Source organism: Asterias amurensis, chromosome 4 (assembly GCF_032118995.1).
Source record: "Asterias amurensis chromosome 4, ASM3211899v1".
In the NCBI taxonomy this organism is placed as follows: domain Eukaryota; kingdom Metazoa; phylum Echinodermata; class Asteroidea; order Forcipulatida; family Asteriidae; genus Asterias; species Asterias amurensis.
In genome coordinates this window covers 11686525-11710331 of record NC_092651.1, presented here as the reverse complement: position 1 = coordinate 11710331, position 23807 = coordinate 11686525, and the positions used below count along the sequence as shown (strand labels likewise).

The following is a 23807-nucleotide window of genomic DNA, read 5'->3' as shown; positions in this document are numbered from 1 at the left end:
ACAATAAACATCTCCTCCTCAATGTTGACTGGAATGCAGAAGATCAAGCAACAATGAGAACCAACATTGAAAGGAAACAGTGGGCCCAAGAGGATATGGCGTGGATAGTCTGAAATTTTTAGGCAAAAATTTTTCTTTTAAATACTACAGTATGTTAAGGCTTTCAAAAGACTATAAAATTGGGCCAAAAAGTCAACAAATTCCTCTATAGAAGGCCCAAGTGCAGCAATTTTATCCAATCTGAACCCATGATTGAAAAAGCACAAGTCGGTGGTAAAAGTCCAGCAGAATATCAAATATGGGCCGAATTTTAGATAAACACAAGGTAGCTAGTAGTCCATCAATTTTATCCATGTTGGGCAAAAATTTTACTAAATCAGAAAGGGGTAGCCTAAGTCCAGCATTTTTATCAAATTTGGACCAACAATTAAGTAAAACACAAGGGGTACATGTCCGTCTACTGTTTATATCTAATTTAGGTCAAAACTAAGTCCAAAATTTTTATCCAATTTGAACCCAAAATGGGAAGAAAAAAAAATCACTAGGGATAAGTCAAGCACTTTATACAGTTTGGGCCGAAATTAAAAAATCACAAGGGAAGGGAGAAGACCCTGCAGAAATGAGAACCAACATTTTAAGGCGCCCGGGGGGGGGGGGGGGGGGGGCATAACGAGATGTGGTTGGGGAATGTAGATGTAAACAATTCACCTGAATATCGAAATGAGGAAAAAATTATGAGGACAAGTTTTAGTTCTTCGCTTACCTCCATCCATTGAATCTTGAAATAAAATGTGCTTACCCACTGATGATGTTTTTATCTCTTCCATAGATTGGCAGACACTGGCTGAAGCACACACCACATATCCATAGACAAAACACACACACAGAGTCAATCCATAGACAACACAGCTGACAGACAGCATGCAAGTAGATGTTGGCCTTTTTTCATTGAAGAAAGTCTCTAGGTGATAATAGTCAGCACATGTTTCGGATTAGAGTTTGTATATTCATAATATATGTTGTGCATTGAAGAAAGCATTTGTTCAGGAACGAGTTCAGACACCAATATTTTAAGAGTTTTGTAAAAAAATAACCAGTTTGGTTTACATTTCCTTGGTTAGGCACAGAGTTCATAATTATAGGCCTACCAAGGTTTTAAGAGTTATGGTACAAAAAAAGTTTAGTCCACAGGTCCTTGGTTTCTACCTCCATGGTTAGTGTTCACAAAACAAGTTGGAAGAGTTCAGTGAACAAAAAACAAAAAAATTCAGTTGACAGGTTAAGCACTAGAGTTCATAATACCAAGATTTGAAGAGTTCGGTTAAAAAAACGAAGGCGAAAACGTTCATATACCAAGGTTTAAAAAAAATACTAAAAACCAAGTCCAGGCACTATAAACACAGTTCATACACCAATGCTCTAAAAGTTTAAAAATCCATTCCGTGGTTGGGCACTAGAGTTCGTATAACAACAAGGTTTTAAGAGTTTAACCCAGGAATTGAGTTCATATTTCCTTGGTCAGGCAAATTACTGGCCCCGTTTATAGCATAGGCATACCATAGACCTAGTGCAATTCAGTCCACATCATGGTCAGGCACTAAAGTTCATATTATTATACCAAGGTTTGAAGAGTTCAGTTAAAAAAAAATTAATTCAGTCCGCATCTCCTTGCTCATGTACTAGAGTTCACTGTATAGAGTTCAGTTTAAAAAAAATTTTAAAGTGCAGTTCAGTCCACACTATAGAGATCTTAAGTGTTCAGTTAAAAAAAATTGAAGTTCAGTTCATAATACTGGTTTATAGGCACAAAAATTCATAAATCAAGGCTTCAATTTAAGCAATGATTAAAAAAAAAAAAAAATTATAAATAAAATGAAGTTCAGTTCAGTTCAAATATCCTTGGTTCATATACCAAGATTTGAAGGCTTTAGTTTAGAGTTCAGAAATAAGTTCAATTCACATTACTAGAGTACATAGGTTTTAATAGTTTAGCTGGTCAGGCACTACAGTTCATAACAGGCTTAAATTATACCAAAATGTCCCCCCCCCCCCCCCCCCTTTCGCTTTGGGTAGGACAACAAAATAAAAAGGGAAAATAAAACAAATAGAACAATGAAGATTTCTTGTTGAAACACTTGTGAATCTTGACAAATCGCTCTTTGGAAAAAATACCTTGTACTTGAAGATTCTTTGCTTGTTGAACACTTCTTTCCAAATCGCTCATAGGACAAAAACAGCAACACATTGATGACTTTCTTGCTTAGACACTTGTATCTTGACAAATCGCTCATTGGACTTGAAGATTTCTTGCTTGAAGTTTTGACATATCGCTCATAAGACAAAATATCACACACTAAACAATTCTTCCAAGTCTTTGCAATTAATGTTCATTTCTAATGTTCATGGTCCATGATCTTTGGAAGAAAATCTGCTTGATTTGAAGGACCACTGCTTGCCCTTGCTGAAACACTCGCATACGACTGAAGTCTTGTTGAAAACGCACGCGGTCTCGGCCTCCAGAGGCCCTGTGTGTGGCTGAATGCATGCCGTGTGTTTGGCTTCTCTCTCCCCGTCATGCTCGTGACTCCAACCCGGTCATGTCGTCCGTCTCCGTGCTCCCCTGGCCAGTGTTCGAATGGCTCAAGCTATCAGGCTAAACTCCGTGGAATTCGCACAGCCAAGAGTTCCACAACGACGTTGTAGTACTCTCAAAGCCGGTTGCAAACTCAACACAGGAATTTTCGCCCAAATTTGAGCAATAAATTTATTCCAAAGAGTTGAAATAGATGGCTCCATCCTGCGGTTCTCGTCCTATTATGGACCAGTGAAGTTAGTCCAACTATTGGCTACAGTCTTCAGGCTAAACTCCGTGGAATTCGCACAGCCAAGAGTTCCACAATGAAGTTGGTCGACAGTTAGTTTTGTAAAGTTCAAGTTGCAGACGTATAGTTGTGCTCGTTGAAGGTCACTGGCCAACCTCGTGTAGAACTCTCAAAGCCGGTTGCAAACTCAGCACAGAATTTTGCCCAAATATGAACCACAGTTTAGTTCCAAAGAGTATGAATAATTATGTCCTTCGGCCGGTGGAAGGGTAGTACAAGAGTCCAAGTCACATTAAATTCAGTTTTCTCCAAAACAAACCCACGACATTCCACTTGCGTTTAAAGAACTAGCTGCAGCACACACTCTCTTCCTGCTGACACTTATATATAGAAATGGCATCTCTTCTCCAAAAAGTGAGCAATTCGACAAACCGCATTATTTGCATAACAAAGTAAATCTGTTTCATTACACGCTGGTATGCCACTCTTTAGCCAATCGAATGCTTAGAATGGCAAGTGGAAAATAAGCCCCGCCCAGCCTCTCACTTTTGCTATCACATCTTATACATTTTTGTGGGTGAACTTTGGCTTGGTTTCAAGTTTTTCTAATTTGCATACTAGACAAACAATTATGTAATGGAATGTCCAGGTGTGCAAAATGTCGTCGTTAGCTTTTTGGATGTTGAATAGGGATTGGGTATTGAATGTTGAGCAATATGGTGAACAACTTGGTAAATTTGCTGTACATATTCAAGCCAAATGAGTGAACTCCTATCAGTATCCAGCCACCCTAGGCCCTATATCAAAAAGGACAAGTGTTGGGTTTAGCAAAGCAAGTGTATACCTACTTTTCTTTACCTACAAATATTTATTTCGTTATGAGGTAACAAGTTTCATTTGCCAGTTTTGAGTAATTTTGAAATCGACTAATAAACCTCAGAAAGGTGGGTTTACAATCGTACCCATTACATGCTTGGTGTTTTAATTAAACTAACCAATGGTAACAACAAATAGTATTATGCCCACAAAACAATAATTGGAGCATAATAAATTTATCTGATTTACAAAATAACAAACCTGTGAAAATTTGAACTCAATTGGTCGTCGAAGTTGCGAGATAATAATGAAAGAAAAAAACACCCTTGTCACACGAAGTTGTGTGTGCTTTCAGATGCTTGATTTCGAGACCTCAAATTCTAAATCTGAGGTCTCGAAATCAAATTCGTGGAAAATAACTTCTTTCTCGAAAACTATGTTACTTCAGAGGGAGCCGTTTCTCACAATGTTTTATACCATCAACCTCTCCCCATTACTCGTTTCCAAGTAAGGTTTCATGCTAATAATCATTTTGAGTAATTACCAATAGTGTCCACTGCCTTTAACAGAAATATCTGGGTACGTAACGAAATATATATATTCTAGTAGTAATGCTTGTATACAATTAATTCCCAGACGCCAACGAATGCTGGTAATGAAACTTTTGTGGTTCATAATGCATCTCACTAAATTCTGCCTTCTTTAATTTCTGGGGAACTAATTGCTGTTAAGCATACAGTACGTAACAACTAAACATACTGGTAAAATAGTCTTATGGTTTTGCGAATTATTTTGTTTTTCTCTTTTACTAATGCTCGTGTATTTTCGGCTGGCCCGAAAGTAACAAAAACTGCCAAGACTCCAACGTCTGTTTATAACAATCCATCAACAGAGGGCGCTATTTACAATTAACGGTCTCCAAGTTCTTGGCAATTATCACCCACAAAATGTATACACCTACTGTTTTTGTTCACAGTATCTAACCTTCTATCCATTTGGTCGTTCTGATGCAACATGTTTTTATGGGAAAAGACTGGAATGTGTAGGGCCTAATTTCATCTTGCCTGTATAAGCACAAAGAAACATCTTGCTAAGCACAGAAAAGTATAGCTGAGCAGAAACTGGTCACCAGACAGAAGACCACAATTGTTTCCACAACCCTTAGGCAGTGGACACTATTGGTATTGCTCAAAATAATAATCATCACAAAAACTTTCTTTATTACCAGTAATGGGGAGAGGTTGATAGTATAAAACATTGTGAGAAACAGCTCCCTCTGAAGTGAAGTAGTTTTTGAGAAAGATTAATTTTCCACAAATTTGATTTCGAGACCTCAAGTTTAGAACTTGAGGTCTCGAAATCAAGCATCAGAAAGCACACAACTTCGTGTGACAAGGGTATTTTTTTCTTCTTTCATTATTATCTCGCAACTTCTACAACCGATTGAGCTTAAATTTTCACAGGTTTGTTATTTTATGCATATGCTGAGATACACCAAGTGAGAAGACTGGTCTTTGACAATTAGCAATAGTGTCCAGTGTCTTTAAAGAAATTACCCTTAAATTCATGAATAAGTTACAAAACTTTTCACTGATTGATTTCTTCAATCGGTGACAAACAAAATGAGCTTCTTTCCCATCAATTACATCAACCTTTCCTTTCTATACCGACTCCCCCCCCCCAACCCCTTGCGGATGACAAGGCCAGCAGCCAGTGTGGTGGAATGTTGGTGTGTGTGTGTCCCCCACAATTCACCAGCTGTGTGTAAATATTGTAAGTTAGCCAACCACACAACAAAAATAAACAAGGTGAACTCTTCTAAAACTTGATTTCAAATTAGTATACTTTAATATCACTTTAATACCAATTTCTTTGATAAGTAAAAATCAATCACAAATTATGATGGTGCTCTACCAAGGCCTTTTTTCACCCAAGATTTTTTTTTTACAAATAAAATACAAATTCTTCTGTATAAATTACTTCACAATATTTTGAGGTAATTCTTAGATATAAATATTTTTCAAAGAACAGAACAAAAGAAAACTGCATTAAAAGGTAACCTTTTTACATGTGTATTCAAACAAATAACACTTACGAGTCAATTCAGGTAAATATTTGACATAATTATGTGCTCTCAATCAAAAATGATTTTTTTAAAATAATCTGCGAGTGGAAAGGCTTTTGGGTGCAAGTTAACAAAACAAAAATGCATGATCATTTAAAATAAAAAAAACCTGTTGCCATGCTATGGGCTATTAAACACCACCTCTCAACTTGCCCTGTGGGCTACTAAATACTGGGCAACCTACATGTTTAAAATGCTCACATTTCTTCCATTCAGATGTAAACAAAACATGTTTTAAGTGTGTTAATTTATTTTTCAATGTTTTGTGCCTACTATACTGGTTGTTATAGGGTGCGTTTGATGAGCTTCCCCGGGTCGACCCTGGTCTGCCCTGGTATGTTCGAATAGCTTTGATGTCATTCCAGGGGCCCACCCGGGTCAGCCCCAATTGCCCTGTTTGTGGAACCGGTCACTTGGGATTGGCCCCAGGTGCATATTTGCCGCTGGTGCATGACGTCACTACGAGAGGGCAAGTGATCGTTCGATTAGCTCTTGTCAGGGGCTCAGCTCAATCGAATGAGCACCGCAGAGTCGACACAGGGAAGCTTATCGAACGCACCCATTTCAACCCTATTAACAAAAAGCCTGTAAATTTGAGATATGGTGGACACAATACAATGACATTCAAGGCACTGGACATTATTGTTAATTGTCAAAGATCAGTCTTCTAACTTGGTGTAAACATGGAGGTAGAACATATATCTCAACATATGCATAAAATAACAAGCCTGTGAACATTTGAACTCAATTGGTTGTCCAAGTTGGGAGTTGTTTCTCACAATGTTTTATACTATCAACCTCTCCCCATTACTCAATACCAAGAGTGGTTTTGTACTGATAATTATTTTGAGTCATTACCAATTAATAGTGTCCACTGCCTTTAATGTATAAACACATCGACTCCCAAAGAGGTGCAACCAAGATTAATGTGATGATGAAGCCAGGACCCAATTTCATAGAGCTGCTTAACAGTTTGCTTAACAATATCAAGGATACCAGTCACGAATTGTACAAGTGACTAGGTATTTTGGCTGGTAACCATAATCTGGTAAGCATAAGGTTACTTTGCTTACCTACTTTTTGCACTTAAGCGGGTCTATGAAATCGAAGTCTGGTTAATTGCGTCAATAAAACAATCAGAAAGGATCTATTTTCATAGAAGAACTCCGCACTAATGCTAAAAACAGAAGCTTAGTACATAGGACTCAATTTCATAGACCTGCTTAAGCAAAATGTAGATATACGTGTAACCAGAACAAAATAATGCTTACCAGAACAGGGTGACTGGACACAATACCATTCCACATGTCTCATCTGTGACTGGTACACTGCTAAGAAAATGTGTAAGGGTTATGTGCTGCTTATTGAGCAGTTTTATGAAACTTGGGGCAGGGCCAAAGTTCATTAAGCCTGTAAGCTCAAAAACTTGCTGAGTAGAGAAAAGTAGTGCTTAACAGGAACAGGTTATCAGCCAAAATAACATTTAGGTGCCCCGCTCAATTTTAGCTTAGCAAAGAAAGTTGTCAAGCAGTATTTTCTGCACAACAGCTTTCTGAAACTGGGCCCAGATCTCAAACCAACGGTTACCACCTAAGTGGTGGACTGTTTGTATGACAGTCGGTGTTTTGCGCAAAAAAGCTATGTCCTCCAAGTAAAAAAGAGAAAACCATCATCATAATTTGAGAGAAAGGCAACCTAAAAATCAAAGTACAATTCCAATCTTTGAAGCATTTAAGAGTCATTTAACAAGAGCAGTCGCAGTTAAGCTTTTTCGTTTTTAAAGAAGCAAAGAAATATTTGATATTCAGGCAACCACAAATCGCAAGATAAGGCCAATGTACATGAAGTAAAATGGATAAGTGCACTTCAATACTGCATGGCTTTAAGGAGTAAACTTTATAATAGAAGTCTGGGAACCATTTGATGAAGACACGCTGTTGAAACTTCAGCTGGTTGGATGGACAGCTTGTTGGGAGCTTCTGCCTTTGAAGTTGACCCTCTTTGGTTTTCTTGGTTTTCTGACGTGTCTGTTGGTCGTTTTCTTGAAACTTCGGTACGTTATACTCTGTAATGAGAAAGACAACTCCAGGTTTTATGACAGGAAAAAACCCTGAGATATTGAGAGATACATAAATAGTATTAAAAATAGCAATATGGTGTTGACGGGTGGTCTTTACTCCACGAGTATGACCCTGGATAATGGACCTTGCCATCGACTAGATCCAATAACAGTTTCCAGCCACCAACCCAATCATTAACACGCAGTGAAGACTGACTTCTTACACTGTATTTACTCGACTATTGCTTTAAATTATCACACAAGTGTGAGTGGAATATGGAAACATACATACATGTACTTCTGCGTCCTGCATGTATATCCAATAGGGCACATTAATTTCGTTTGCATTCCACGAGCCGGTGTGATAACAAGAACTTGATGCACAGTAATGCATGTAGCTTATCAAAGTGCAATACACAGAGTTAGATACGATACAAAATACGCAGGGCGTGATATGGTTCATGGTAAGTTTACATCACACTCCTTGTTACTATGAATTGACCAATCAGAATAAAATGTTTTAAGCTCATTTGAAGATAGTATTGAAAAGTTGCTTTGCATTGACATTGTGTTGGGTTTTCTAATCCCCCAATTTAATTTTTTACCAGAGTCAAGGACCTGGAATGGAGACATTAAATGACTCACTTGATTATCCAGAAATTCTTTGAGATTATTCATGGAGTAGCGTATACTGGAGCTTTTAAGGGCTACTTGGAAAGCATCTATGTCCAAGGGCTGCAAGACAACAAAACATTATTAATATTGTTCATGAAAGAATCATCACTACACAAATAATAATTACTGGGTTCTTATTAAGCGTGGGCTAGTGTGACTAGTGTCGTAGTCACGATTATTGAACCTGCTTGGTGAACCAATGTGTCGCTCACGACTGTTCACACGAAATAATTCACTTAGGAAACACCATCTTACATTAGTGACTAAATCTTTCAATACTTTCAGCGTGATATCTACTATATTATGCCTGCAGCAAACAATACATCTCTGGATTTTAAAACTAAACGCAACTAGTGTCAAAGTCGCTGCAATTTGAGACGCGACTAGTAGTAAATTTCACTAGTTGCTCAGGCTTAGATCTTAGACTTTCTTTTTTACTAGAAACATAGAAAGTATTCAGTATACAGTGCTTTACACACATCAAAGTATAGTTCAAACCAAATAATACTATTTTACCATTGATGCAAATTTAAATCTAGTAAATAATCAAAAGCTTCAAAATTGTGACACTTCTCCGATGAAAATGAGACAATCCCTTCCTGGTTCTGAAAAGAACTGGTGGTTAACACCTCAAAGTTTCAACCAGTATGCTCTGATCGTCTTCGGGAGAATGCAACCGGTTCTTTTCAGAACCAATAAACTACTCATAAAGAGATTATAAATCATATGGTGTTACCGCAAACCTCTCTTAGTTAATATACTTCCAACGTGCAAAGTTTAAAATCCTGCTTAATTCCACCTACCTCATACAGCAAGATCTTTCCATACCAGCTTGGGTTGGTTCTGATAAATACTCTGATAGTTTCTTGAATGTTAGCCGAAGTCTGCAGAAAAAAGGGAAAACGAAAGTCCAGAAAGTGTGAAGAAACAGTTTGACTAACTTCTGCTTCTTAGCATTGACTAGACAGAGTTCCGGCAAACTTAGTCAAACTACGGTCAATCAATCAATCAATCAATCAATCAATCAATCAATAAAACATTTATTTCCACATTCACATCACATGGAGGCATCATCCTAAAAGCCGAGGCTTGTGGCGGATGCGCCAGTTACAAGATTACAGATCAAAACAGTAATACAGCACTAAATAGACGAATAAATAAATACATACCACTACGGTAGATAACTACATAAAGGTTTAACCATGGTTAAACAATGTAAATATAACTATGAAGCAGAACATGTAAGTGTAGTAACCAAAGGGACAACAATTAAACAAACATTACAAATTAGAAAACATAGATGAGTAAAGTAGGTAGTAAGTAACGGCTGAGCCAACTACCAGTATAAAAAGCAAATCGATCAATTATGTTGGGAATTTAGTAAAAACGTTTTTAGTCGGTGTTTTAACGAGCTAATTGAGGGGCAATTAGTAATTGGTGGTAGAAGATTATTCCAGGTTTCTGGTCCAGTGAAAGAAATTGTGTGTTGGGAAAGAGTTGATCTAAATAGGGGAACATGAAATTTAGCTGACGACCTAGTATTGTAATCATGTACGGTGCTGTTAAAAACAAAAAGATTGAGTAATGATTTAGGAAGTTGGTTGTTTACAAACTTATACATAAAAACGTCTTGCTGAAATACATATATATTCATAAGAGACAATAGCTTATAGCTTATTGGTCAACGACAGTCCTTGCACGAGCTTGGCCGAACTTGGCCAAGCTTGATTGATGTTGGATTGTCTTACCGTCTGGGAAGGTTCCGGGAAGTCATCCTCATCTTCATCAGTGTCATCTTCACCATCCCAATCGTTATCATTCTGACTTGATCCACTGCAGAAATATAAACAACATTTAAACAATCAAATTGGGGAGGTAGTGCTTTCTGCTCTACCGGCCAGGCCTTCTAGTTTATGATACCCAAGCCTAATGTACATTCGTTTGGACTGTAATGGGGGGTTACCCTGCTTCAGCCCTAGAGTAGGTGGCAATGGCCTCTGGAAAAAAATAATTGTAGCCCACACCTTGAAGTGGCCTTCAGGCGTTGTGTGTCTGGCGACTTGCATAAAAAAAAAAAAATCCACACAGTGGGCCAGGGCAACTAGTGTCAAAGTCCTGACTATTGATTGCTTAGCCGAGTAGTGACTTCCCATTTTCAACTACTCGATTAATCATGCTGCCATGACTAATACAAAAGCAGTCGTGACTTCTTCAAAAATAGACGCAACTACCTGTTTAGTGAATTAACATAGTTTACTTCAGACATCAGTTACGCAATCCTTCAATCTTATCAGTTTGAATTTTACTATTGCGCTGCGACAAACATTGCTACAATGCACCTTAAGAACTAAAAATTAGTCGAGACTGGTGTCAAAGTCATGACTATTTGAGGTGTGACTAGTTGTGTAGCAAATTTCACTAGTCCCCAGGCCTACTACACAGTGCATAACAATGAATATCCTCATCATAATTTAGCGGTCGCAATCGAGATTCCTTTCACAGCATCATGTGTTGATCCCTCATCATGTCTGGGTCCTCAATTTCAGACTCTGTATCTCTACCGATCACATCAATGAAGTGGAGAGGTCTGCGTCTCCAATAAAACACACCAGAGCCCAATTTCATGGCTCTGCTAACTGAAGAATGCTGGGCTCACAATCACCATTCTCCACTTAAACGATAAGCGCCGAATGTCTGCGCTAGCTGTGTAAGCACAGAATGCCTAGTAACGTGGAGTACACATGGGCACAAGCCAAAACTCCCTGCTAACCTGAGAAATACTCTTGACATAAGCACAGAGCTCCCTGCTTCTGTACATGTGGGTGGCAATTGTGGCAAATCTTCGCTAGGGAAACAATACCAGATGTTGCAAAATACAAAGACTCACCTATATTCGTTTTCCTCTGTAAATGGATCATCTTCCTCCGTCTCAGACTCAGGATTCCTCACAGAGTCCTTCACATCTTGACCTTTCCTCTTGGCCGGTGCTTTCTTGCCTCTCTGCTGAGCAGCCTTGGTGGGAGAAGCAGCCTTGGTGGGAGGAGCAGTCTTGGTGGGAGGGGCAGCCTTGGTGGTGGGAGGAGCAGCCTTCTTTGATGCAGGCTTCTGAGATGTTGTTGAGGTCAGTATGGTGGAAGCGGATGGTAACTTAAAGGTGATGGGACCCGACTTATCCGAGTCTGAATCATCATCTTCTAAAACTGGTAGGAAAGTGAAATGTTCAAAGAATAAGTGCCACTTTTTTTGATGGCCCAAAAAATATATACCAAGAACATGATTTGAAAATTTGACTAGGCCTGGGCGAATTATTCGAATATCCGGTTAATGGCGAATAGGTTTTCCTATCCGTAACCGCGAATGCCTTTTTTTTCTTAACCGGATATCCGCATAGGGCGCGAATAGCTATTTATAAACCAGATAATTCTGTAATTACGACCAAGCAATATCCGAATATCCGAATATCCGCGGACGTCGGGCGACAACTGACATGAATGTTTTGTCTGAATTCCTTATGAAACTTCTATTAAGACAGCATAAAATAGCATTAATTAATTATTTAACTATGCTCACCTCCGTGAAGAGTTAAAACAATGACATTTCTGACGTATTTTGGTCAAAGATTACATAAGTTTTCCTTCATGTTGAGTCAATCACGATCAGAAGAAAAAGCAAATTACCATCTTTAAGTTAGATCCGGTCAGTTTTATGAATGAACCGAGTGACACTGTCTGAAACTAATATCAATCCGCCCATAAGATCTCATTCACAAACAAACAGCACCCTCTAGCGGCAATTTTTTAAAAAATTTTTAATAGTTATTTTTAAATAGCGCCCTCTACCGGCAAATTTTTTCTTTTTTTTAATAATTATTTTTTAAATAGCGCCCTCTAGCGGCAAAAAAACTATTCGAATATCCGGTTAATTTCGGATAGTTGGCCAGCGGTATCCGAATAACAAAATTTCACTATTCGCCAGCACTAAATGTGACCATGAGTGCTCTACCAACTGATCTATCTAAAAATCAATTCACTATTTTCTCGTGACCCAGAGGGCCGATCTCAAATTTCTACAGGTTTATCAGTTTGTGAATATGGTGGATTACATAAAGTGCTCACACTGCCAGCAACTGTTTTGTTAGCAAAACCAATTCTAATAGATGTTGCATCTGGATAAAGAATACTAATTTTGGTTTGTTTACCCATACACTGATGTATGTAAGCACTGAGTACTTTTCCCAAGTCCTGTGAAAAAATATCACAGGCATATTACTCGGGTGGGATTCAAACCCACGACCCTTGCAATTCTAGAGCAGTGTCTTACCAACTAGACTACCAAGGTTGCACGGTAGCTAGAGGCAGTTTGAAAAAAACAATTCTGTTATGTTCCTATATAAGAGAACCTACCTTGATGTGTGTGGTTGTACATCTCCTTCAGTTTCAGACGAGCTTTCTTCTTCGGTAGAGGCTTCACCCCGAACCTCTTGAGTTCATTCTGGAGCATCATGCAAAAATAATCGACACGAGAATGATTAAACTTTATCCGGCTTCTGGGGAATTGGTTCTCTCAATATCTTGTATGCCTGGTGAGCGGGTAAGAGCTAAGCTTAGGCGATATCGATTTATTTTATTCACGATATATCGCCGACAATATATCGCGATATTCGATATAATTGCGATTAATTAAATTTGACATCATCAGTCTTCAAACTCCCAGTGAAAGTTGTAGAAGAGACAGTCATAGCATAAGAGAGGTGTTCTAATGACCTATTCTTCTGGTTTTACTCCAAACACCAAGCTGGCAACAACCAATCTCTCTGATACAAACATAGGTTTAACATCTATGATTATGAATTGCACAAATCAAGAAATTGTGATTCAGTAACTAGACGACAATATTTATGTCCCTGAGCAAGACACTTAACCATAAATGCTCCTCACCACACAGGGATAAATGGATACATGTGGGGGCGGAGATGGTTCTAGCGATTGATTTAGCTTAGTAGTACTATTTGTTGCAGAGGCTGTATACTCCCCAGGGAGCTGAGATGGTTTAAGGAATGAATTAAGGCCAAGTGACCAGGAGTAATAAAGTTGGAAAGCGCTTTGAGACGCCATTTAGGTTTGAAAAGCGCCAAAAAAAACCTGGTTATTATTGTTGTTATTATTTGCATCACACAAATCAGGTGCATCCCAAAGTTTGTGTTACTCCAAAACTAGCGTATGTTTGTGATTAATTAAAAAATGTTCATTGTTCAAAGGCATTTCCTTTAACAAAAACTTAGAGTTTTGAGAAGGTCCCAACTTTTTGAAGAATGAACGTAAAAGCAGAGTAAACTTTTCTGGCATTCTTATCATCAAAGAAAATATCTACCTCAGTGCAATTTTATTTGTTTGTCTTTTTTTCCCAGTTTTATTAAAGTTTTATTATGACACACAGTTAAAGCGATATGACAATTTCAGTTAACAGTATTGTTCAAGGCCCACACTTCGTGTATCACAACTTCTATATAAAATAACAAACCTGTGAAAATTTAGGCTCAATCGGTCATCGGAGTCGGGAGAAAATAACAGGAAAACCCACCCTTGTTTCCGCACGTTTCGCCGTGGCGAATCGTAATTCTCGCTATCGAGAATTGATATTGTTTTAATGTCTCTCAAAAAGTAAAGCATTTCATGGAATAATATTTCAAGAGAAGTCTTTCACCATTACCTTTTTCTTTTTTTCTGACTGAAAGTGTATAATGGCTTTAAATAAAGGTTTGGGTACTTTTTGAAAGTCACAAAATATTAACGTCCAAAGGTGTACTTTAAACCTTCACTATTTAAAGATAATATTCCAATATAACTTGCTCAGGTAAACTAGAATTTTGAAAATTTGAAAGTATTTTTATAGTGTGGTTGATGCATGTCCTTTACTGTCCTGGTAACAAAAACAAACATACATAGCAACTGTGTTTTCCTCATTTGGTTGAGGCATTTCCTTCAATATCCTAGGAATAAAAAATACATGTTAACTACTGCTTTTCTTCCTATGATGGTTGAGGCATTTCCTTAACTATCCTAGGAATAAAAAATACATGCTAGGAATAAACAACATGCTAAGTGTGATTTTTCTCCTAGGATGGTTCAGGCGTTTCCTTAACCATCCTGGGAATAAAACATACATAGTAACTGTGTGTTTTTTCTCCTAAGATGGTTGAGGCATTTCCTTGAATATTAACAAGTATGGCGACTGTGTTTCTCCTGCCAGGATATTTTAGGCATTTCCTCAACTTTCCTAAGTCTGTTTATTGTTTTCCCCCCTTGAAGGATAGGTTAGGATACAGTAAGTGTTGTAGAACTGACATTTATTTAAATCCTGGGGGGAAAGAAATAAATTTTTAGAGAAATGTCTGGATACTATACCAGTTTTTGTTGAGTCAAGAATAATTGTAATACATATGTGCCTTTTTAAATTTGCCAATTTGAGATAGAGCGTGTAAGTCTTGGGATGAAAATGTCCCCCTAGAGCTTTCGGGCAGATGTGGGCCATCAGCCGTGGGAAATTATATTGGTGCCATTTTGTAGGATTTTTAATTATTGTTACATAATGTTTTGCAACACATCGTAAGTGCTGCAGTTTTTGAGACAAAAAGACCCCACAATTTCACCTAAATAATTGTTGTGGCAGCGAGACAAAAATTATTTAAAGACACTGGACACTATTGGTAATTGTCAAAGACCAGTCTTTTCGCTTGGTGTATCTCAACATAAGCATTAACATAACAAACCTGTGAAAATTTGAGCTCAATTGGTCGAAGTTGCGAGATAATAATGAAAGAAAAAACACCCATGTCACACAAAGTTGTGTGCTTTCAGATGCTTGATTTCGATACCTCAAATTCTACATCTGAGGTCTCGAAATCAAATTCATGGAAAATCACTTCTTTCTCGAGAACTATTTCACTTCAGAGGGAGCCGTTTCTCACATTGTTTTATACCATCAACAGCTCCCCATTACTTGTTACCAAGTAAGGTTTTATGCCAATAATTACTTTGAGTAATTACCAATAGTGTCCACTGTCTTTAAGCATGTAACAACACATTTACGCAACTCTCCTGAAAACATTGCTCTGTGATTTTCACGTTATTGACAACTGCTGAAGCAGAGACTTTCTGGTGTAAATTTTAATTTATCACACACATCTTCATTTCATTCACAGTAAGTAGGGATTCATATCATGACCACTATTGGTAATTACTCAAAATAATTAATAGAATAAAAACTTACTTGGAAACAAGCAATGGAGAGCTGTAAGAAACGGCTCCCTCTGAAGTAACATAGTTTTTGAGAAAGAAGTAATTTTCCACTAAAATATTTGAATCTGATTTCGAGACCTCAAAATTACATTTTGAGGTTCCGAAACCAAGCATCTGAAAGCACACAACTTCATGTGAAAGGGTGTTTTTTTCTTGCATTATTATCTCGCAACTTCGACAACCAAATGAGCTCACATTTTCACACGATTGTTATTTTGTGCATATGTTGAGATACGCCAAGTGAGAACACCGGTCTTTGACAATTACCAATAGTGTCCAGTGTCTTTAATACACGTGCAAGTGTCGTGGCCGAGCGGTTAAGAGCACAGAATTCAAACTCTGGTGTTTCTGATCAGCAGAGTGTGGGTTTGAATCCCCAGCTGTGACACTTGTGTCCTTAAGCAACACACTTAACCATTGCTTCGTCCTTTGAATGGGACGTAAAGCCGTTGGTCCCATGTGTTGTGTAGTGCTTGTAATATAACCCAGTGCACTTATCGAAAAGAGAAGGGGTTTGTCCCGGTGTTCCTGGCTGTGGCTGCTGAATGCCCAGCAGCACCTTGTAAACCCTTATAAGGTGCTACATAAATCGGTCTCAGAATTCAAAACTTCAATAACCTATCTTTAGGTATAAATATATATATATACAAACACTTGCGCTACATGTATATAAGACTTTGATATTAATTATATAGGATTTGAGGCATTGCATGGTGAGGTATCAATGTATATTTGGTTTTCGGTAACACCATGTGTGTATCTACTTGCCAGGTAGAGCTTGTTCTCCTGACAATGACTAGAGCAAGCTAGTTGAAACGCTGAGACCAATTTAAGAACTGACTCCGCAGTAGTACAGTTAATTACAATCCTATAGGCTAAAGTAGTAGTCCCAGCCTTTTTTCTATACCATCTGCCCTGGTAATAGTTAAAAAGCAGGACAGTTCTTTTCAGAGCTGAGAAGTCTCCCGAACACCCAAACAATTTATTTCGCGCTTGTAGAATAAAGAAAGACAGAAAGACAGTTCTCTATGAACAAACTCTACCTGGCAAGTAGATACATACATGGTGTCACCGCATACCAAATGGTCCAGTAACCCATCCTTTCATACCAAACATCCTTTGTCCTCGCCACTTCACTCCTACTGGTTCATAGCCACCAATATTGTTTCTGAAATAGAAACTTTGATTGGCTGGTATTTTCCCGCTTCTTTCTTAATCCTTTCCTTAATCCCTTTCCCCTCTCTTTTTCTATAAATGGATATGTATTTGTCTGTACTTGTTTTACATGTATGCCTCTGAAGAAGGTCCGGATTGGATCGAAAGCTAAGGCCATCTACCCTATTTATGATATTAATTATGTCACATATACAAACAGGATTGGGACTAGGTCCCATTGGATAATACACATGTTTAAGAATCACCTTGAGGAGTGGTGTGTTCATGTCATCAAAGGGTGGCATAGGAGTGATTGGTGCTGGTGGGTAGTACAGCTCATCTATGGTCTCTTTACCCAGCGGTTGCTTCCTACAGACCACTGGCGTCTGAAGGACTGGTTTGCCGACATCGGAAACAGTTTCTGTAAGTGGGAATGAGAAATGTAAAACTTTTTTTTTTGTTTAGCTTGAACCTCTCAGATGTAACAAAGACAGGAGTTTTACACAGGTGTATGACCAGGGCCAAATTTCATGAAGTCTGTAAGCATAAAAACTTGCTAGCACAAAAATATGTTGCTAAACAGAAACTGGTTACAAGCCAAAATTTCAGAGCGGGGAATGAGAAATGTAAACACAATATTTTTTAGACCTGGAACCTCTCAGATGTAACAAAGACAGGAGTTTTACACAGGTGTATGACCAGGGCCAAATTTCATGAAGTATGTAAGCATAAAAAATTGCTAAGCACAAAAATTTGTTGCTTAACAGAAACTGGTTACAAGCCAAAATTTCAGAGCGGGGAATGAGAAATTTAAACAATTAGACCTGGAACCTCCCCGATGTTACAAAGACAGAAGGTTTACACAAACTCTGTGACCAGGGCCCAATTTCATAAAGCCTGTAAGCACAAAAATTTGCTTAGCATGAAGTTACCAACCAAATTTTAATTTGTTGCATATTTTTTGTCACTGGCATTCAGCTGTTGTTTGCTTATCCTGAAAATCATGTGGAAATTTGGTTTTTAATCCTGTTTTATTAAAGAAGAAATTTCATGTTAAGCAAATTTTTGTGCTAACATGCTTTGAGAAACTGGGCCCAGTTTCTCAAAGCATGTAAGCACACAACTTTGCTAAGCACAAAAATATGTTGCTAAACAGAAACTGGCAACACGACAAAATTCAATAAAGTTTACATTGTATATTTGTTTTGTGGTAACACCATGTGTGTATCTACTTGCATTGATATACATTGATACCTCACCATGCAATGCCTCGACTCCTATATTAATTAACAAATAATAATATAATAATAATGGAGTCTTATATAGCGCCGGTATCCGCCAGTGGCATTGTTGCAGCTGGTGCCCCACTCATTGTTTTCTTAGCAAAGAAATTTGCTAATAAACTTTAAGGCTTGGACCCTGATAATGGTCTAATTTCATGGGGTTACGACTGGGATTCAAACCAACACTCTGCTGATCAAAAACACCAGAGCTTGAGTCTGGTGCTCTTAACCACTAGTAGTGCGATACACGTCACTAGCTGACTTTGAATGAATAGTGGAGAACAGTGGAAAGCACAGAGAATTTACTGAAAATACATTGATCCATTATGAAGTTACACATGGTCAAAGAAAATTTCATTTTAAATAGAAACAAATGTTTGTTTTTCCTTCTCCCTTCAGCTTCACTAGTGTTAGCCCTATAACCCTTTGGTGCACAAGGCGCTCCATAAACCGTCAAATTGGACTTAGAAACTACAACCCTAAAATATACCCCCCTCATGCCATTGTTTAGAGCGAGTATTGAGCTTACGTTTCGTGTGATGTTCAAGAGGAGGTGCTATCGACAACTTTCTTCTTTTGCTTTTTAAAAACTTGTCTGTACACCAAAGGGTTACAGTAATTAGCTTAGAAGGACGTCAATACGTTCAGTGTCTTACCTTTTGGATGTTGTTCACTGGGACCACGCCCTGTCACTCTGACCCCGCCCCACGCAGCTTCCTCGTCGATGTGCCCCGCCTTCAGCTCCTGCAAAAAACTCTCGCTGCACCCAAACTCTTGGGCCTCATCCCTCAGTAATACAGACTCTGACAAGACGTCTTGAGATGCTGCGCCTCGATGATGGGATGCACTCCTCGAGGGTCGTAGCGGGGACCTCTCCTCGTCCGAACTCGGGAAGCTTCGGATACTCATGTTGCCGTGGTTACCCCCTGATGAGGAATGCCTGGAGGTTCTTTCATTGTTTGTTATACATTGTTGTTTCTATAAACAAAACAAAAAAATCACATCAGAAGCAAAGAATAAAGACGGTTCATACTTCCTGCAAATGTTTACATCAAAGCCCTGCTTTCGCTGTTTTGAAGCAGTTGAGCACAGTTGAGTGAATTATTTGCTGCAAATTTGTGACGTCAAAACTCGCTTCAAATTCACATTCGCAGGATGCCTATGCAGGAAGTATGAACTGGGCTTAACTGTAGCAGTAAAGTTGTGGCTACAGTCATGTATAAAACTCTTTTTGGAGGAGTGTTGGTCCTGAGAAGACCAGTGTGGTTTAGACGTTTCAAATAGAATACTCCGCTCATCTTCAGAAGAGGGCATGTAACCAACAGTTCGCCAACACAAAAAGTTTTATACATTGTTTTACTTGCAAGTTTTAAGGGTTTGGGTACTTTTTGTACGACACAAAACACAAACGTCCACAGATTTACATTAAACTTACACAGTTTAAAGATAATGATGGACAAAAACTTTCCTTAAAACATTTCTATAGTTTTTGAGAAATGAATAAAACAATCCACAAAAAATAACTGTGTCTCAGTGAATCTTGTTACACACATCTTCATTTAGAAATTCATGTCATGGGACGGCCAAAAACTTGATCTACAAAAGGTATCAAAACGATTTAAACACCTATTAAAGTCACTGGACACTATTGGTAATTACTAAAAAATAATTGCTAGCATAAACCTAATACTTAACAAGCAATGGAGAGCTGTTGATAGTATAAAACATTGTGAGCAATGGCTCGCTCTAAAGTAACCTAGTTTTTGAGGAGGTAATTTCTCACTCTAATAATAAAAAGACTTCAGCTGAAGCCTTTTTATTATGCATCTGAAAGCAAAACAAATAATGCAACAAGGTTGTTTTTCTTTGATTATTCTCCTGCAAATTCAATGTCCACTTGAGTCAAAGTTTTAACAGATTTTCTATTTTATGCATATAGTGGGACACACCAAGTGAGAAGACTGGTCTTTCACAATACTACCGAACAGGGCAAGTGCCCTCAACAATCTGGTTTGTTTCTGATACTGTGTGTTTCATGCACTCACATTTTTAAGTGGACTAAAACCCCCACCGCATTGTGGCCTCCTGATCTCCTGCTCCGAACTCTCATCTCTTAGCGTCTCTTCTCTTTCTCCGTAGAAGCTGAAATTATCCATATATCCGCCTCCATCATCGCCCAAATATGCAAACTGATAATCGTAATCGTTCTCCGGCGGGGGAGAGTTTGCGTTCAATTGAGATTTGGGGGAAGATTCAATATCTAGCATCTCCTTTTTAGAGGGTGATGATTCTGAGGAAGAGGAAATCTTGTCCGGTCCTATCGGGGAAACTCGTAGATATCCTGGTCCGAAGGAGATGGTGTGCTCTGGTGAAAGTGTCTCCTTGATTTGAGTTCTAGGCGTTGACGAGTCTCGGGATGACTCATCTGATGATAGGATTAAGACCTCATCAGCTTCCATAACAGTAACCGAATCGGGAGACTCTCTTGTAGGAGATTGACCAACACAGAGCTGGCTTGACCAGGGAGGAGCGTCGCCCTCTAGCGAAGAGGCTGTCACGCCGTCTTTAGAGTTCAAGATGTTCTTGTTACTTTCATCTTCAGTTGAGATGAGAACATCTTCGTCCTCATCAGAAATGCAAAGGGGACTGACGCAATTTGTTCCAATGAAGGAGGTTGACTGAGAGGTGTGGCTTTTCGGTCGCTTTGGCGGTACCTCAAGATCGTCAGAGTCTTGTAGTTTCCTTTTACATCTCAAGCTGAGGCTTTCATGGTCTGTATTCCCCTCATCTGTAATGGTTTCATACAAGCTGTCCTGCGACCCGCGCAGGCTCGTTGTACTGTGGACTTTTACAAAGGTTGGGGATGGGGGAGGTGAGGGTGAAACAGCCGGTGCAGGAATGGAACAAATGAGTAAAGGAGTATCAGCATCAAAGCAGTCTGGTGTCGATCTTATAGGTGTGACGGAAACATCAGACAAGACTTGCCTCCTTTCATCCAGTCCATGATCTTTGCCGAATGTCACAGAAGTATTTGATACTTGGGATAAGGGTTTTGGCTCTAAACCTTCTAAATCCTTGAGGTCATTGTTTGAATCTTCTTTCATGCCTCTTGTGAGAGTTCTTAGATCTGGGCTGGCATCGTTCAGACCTCCTAGCGGTCTGACGTGCCATCTTGGTGAAATCGCCACCCTAAATGGAGACTTCACACAACCCAGCAGCTTCTCATCTTGCTTCTGATCAGAGTCTGTGTCTATCTCCACAGGAGATAATCTTGGCGAGACATGACCCTGCTTGTGAGAAACCCTTTCTGGTTTGAGATCATAAATGGGTGTTGATGAATCCCTGATCTTGCTTGTATCTGCCTTGAAGGCAGCTGGTGTTTCCGTGACAGACGTGTAACCATCCCTTGAAAGCGGCTTCACAGTAATTTGATCAGGACGTTGTTTAGATTCTGTCCTTCCAGAAGTCAATTCATCATCACTTGTTGTTTTTTCACGCCTTTTAAAGTTGAATTTCCTTGCTCTTGCAGGTTTGACTGCATCTTGTTGTTTGAGTGGGGGCTTGTGGTACACCGACACTGCCCCACTTTTGGATGTCAGTGATGGAGGAGTTTGTGGTAAAATCCAGGAATCATCTTTATCTAATTCCTGTGGTGGGTTTCCGCTGCTATCTTCTCTCCTGTCAGTTGCTTCTTCATCTTCATCATCATTTCGTGACAGATCAATCACATCGCTGTTGCATGTCTCATAAGATCCCATGACTCCATCATCAGAACTGCAGAAGTCACTAACCAGCCCCTTCTCTTGGCAGAGAGGTTTCTGGCAGAGAGGTTTCCCCGCAGAAACACACTCTGAGGTCTGGGGTTTGTCTGGATTCGGCTGACTCCTGACAACAACAAAGGGGAGGACTGATTCGTCGTCCATACTGGATTGACTAGAAGCTGACGGTGCCATCCCACATGTTCTTTGTTTGGACTTTGAGGGACTTGGGATTCTCTCTACTGGTCTGGTCTCAGGCTTCCATGAACAACTCTCTGAGGTCAGGGGTCTGCCAGGACTTGGCTGGCTCCTGACATCAACAAAGGGGAGGACTGATTCATCGTCCATGCTGGATTGACTAGAAGCTGAAAACACACATGTTCTTGGTTTGGATTTTGAGGGACTACTGGTTTTAACTGCTGGCATGGCGTCAAGCTTCCATGGGCTGAGAGTTGAACTCATCATATCGGAAGCTCCAGTCTTGAACTTTGTTTCCTTAGCTAGTTGGTTTTCCCTTATGAAAGGTTGATTCCTCAAAAATGAATCCTCATCGCTAGGTTGGTTTTTGATCTGTTTCCCATCATTCCTTGGACTCGGACTCCTGCTTCTTTGTCGACTACAATCCGGTGAGGACTGGCTGGTGTCCATTGCTTCTACTTCTTTGTCATCATCCGAATAAAAGATGCTATCCCTAACATCAGCAAGTGTGGCATCTGTATCTTTCCTGAAGCTGCAGTCGTCGCCTGTTTGTTCTCTCTTGCAAACCACCTCTTCTCCCCGATTCACAAACTTCTCGCCATGTTCCCCGATCCTACTCTCCCCTCTGCCACATTTTAAGTTCTTCTGACTCTCCAGACAGGAGCTGACTGTCAGAGCGACTTGATTCTCTTTCATTGGGGATACAGACATATCACTGGAAAGCTTTTCCATGCGCACAAAACAAGGCAATGGCTCTAAGGTGTCTTGACTCTTTCTACGCTTTGGGGCGATGCAGCTGTCGTTTGGTGATGCAGTAAGATCAATTGAGACTTGATCTAACGAGGTGTTGGACTTCTGATTTTGTGGAGAGCAGCTACTTTGAAGCTGATCAATAATACTTAGGGATAGTCTCCTGCAGTCTGTGCTGACATTATGAGAGTTCTCCTCAACAGCACTGACGTCCTCGTTCTCATCACTACTTGCATCACTCGCGGACAGCTCCGTCACGCCTGAAAGGCTTTCAGTTCTCTGGGTGTTCTTCTGCCTCTGGGTGCTGAAGAACTCGTAGATCTCCTCCAGGTCCTGCTCATCTGGGGCTTCTTCTTTATCCTCTGTGTCGTTCTCGGTGTCGGTGGCCTGATGAGAAATCCTCCGCCTTGGCTGCGAGGATGCCTTCAACTCCTCAACCTCCTGGTCGCTGACATCTTCATTGTCAAAGCTGTGACTTCTGTCACTGTCATTTTCACTATCACTATCCCATAAGCTCTGTATGAGCTCATCCAGGCCTTTCTCAACGAAGGTGTCGCTGTCCTGTCCTGACGTCTTCTCCTGTTGTTCCCCGGGGAACATTTCTTCTGCTTGTGTTGGTTCAACGGACTTTGAAGCCAGGGAGGGGTGGACTATATCACTGGATAGAGTAGCGCAATAATCTTGCAATGCCAGTAAGGAAAATCTGAAAAAGAGAAAAGGATAACAATCAATAATGTAAGCAACAAATTAAAGATGACTAGAATTTGAAACTTTGCATGGAGGAAATACAATAATATAGTAAGGTTTGCGGTAACACCATGTAATGATAATCTCTATATTGAGTTGGGGGTAGTTCTTAAAAAAGAAC

General features: G+C 39.4%; 1 protein-coding gene across 2 annotated transcripts in view; it reads right to left on the bottom strand.

The window, feature by feature from the left end:
• Positions 1-23807, bottom strand: part of LOC139935892 (uncharacterized) — a 99416-nt gene that overhangs the window by 41738 nt on the left and 33871 nt on the right. Inside the window, exons 13-21 of one of the 2 annotated variants that reach the window (XM_071930509.1) lie at positions 20279-23642; positions 18890-19211; positions 17217-17371; positions 12901-12988; positions 11385-11697; positions 10246-10330; positions 9301-9381; positions 8468-8557; positions 5637-7828 (exon numbers count right to left, since the gene is read on the bottom strand). In XM_071930509.1, coding sequence (XP_071786610.1) covers positions 7709-7828; positions 8468-8557; positions 9301-9381; positions 10246-10330; positions 11385-11697; positions 12901-12988; positions 17217-17371; positions 18890-19211; positions 20279-23642 — 4618 coding nt within the window. In that variant the 3' untranslated portion in view covers positions 5637-7708. Of the gene's footprint in view, positions 1-5636; positions 7829-8467; positions 8558-9300; positions 9382-10245; positions 10331-11384; positions 11698-12900; positions 12989-17216; positions 17372-18889; positions 19212-20278; positions 23643-23807 lie in introns of those variants that run through there. The other variant, XM_071930510.1, reaches the window with a different exon arrangement.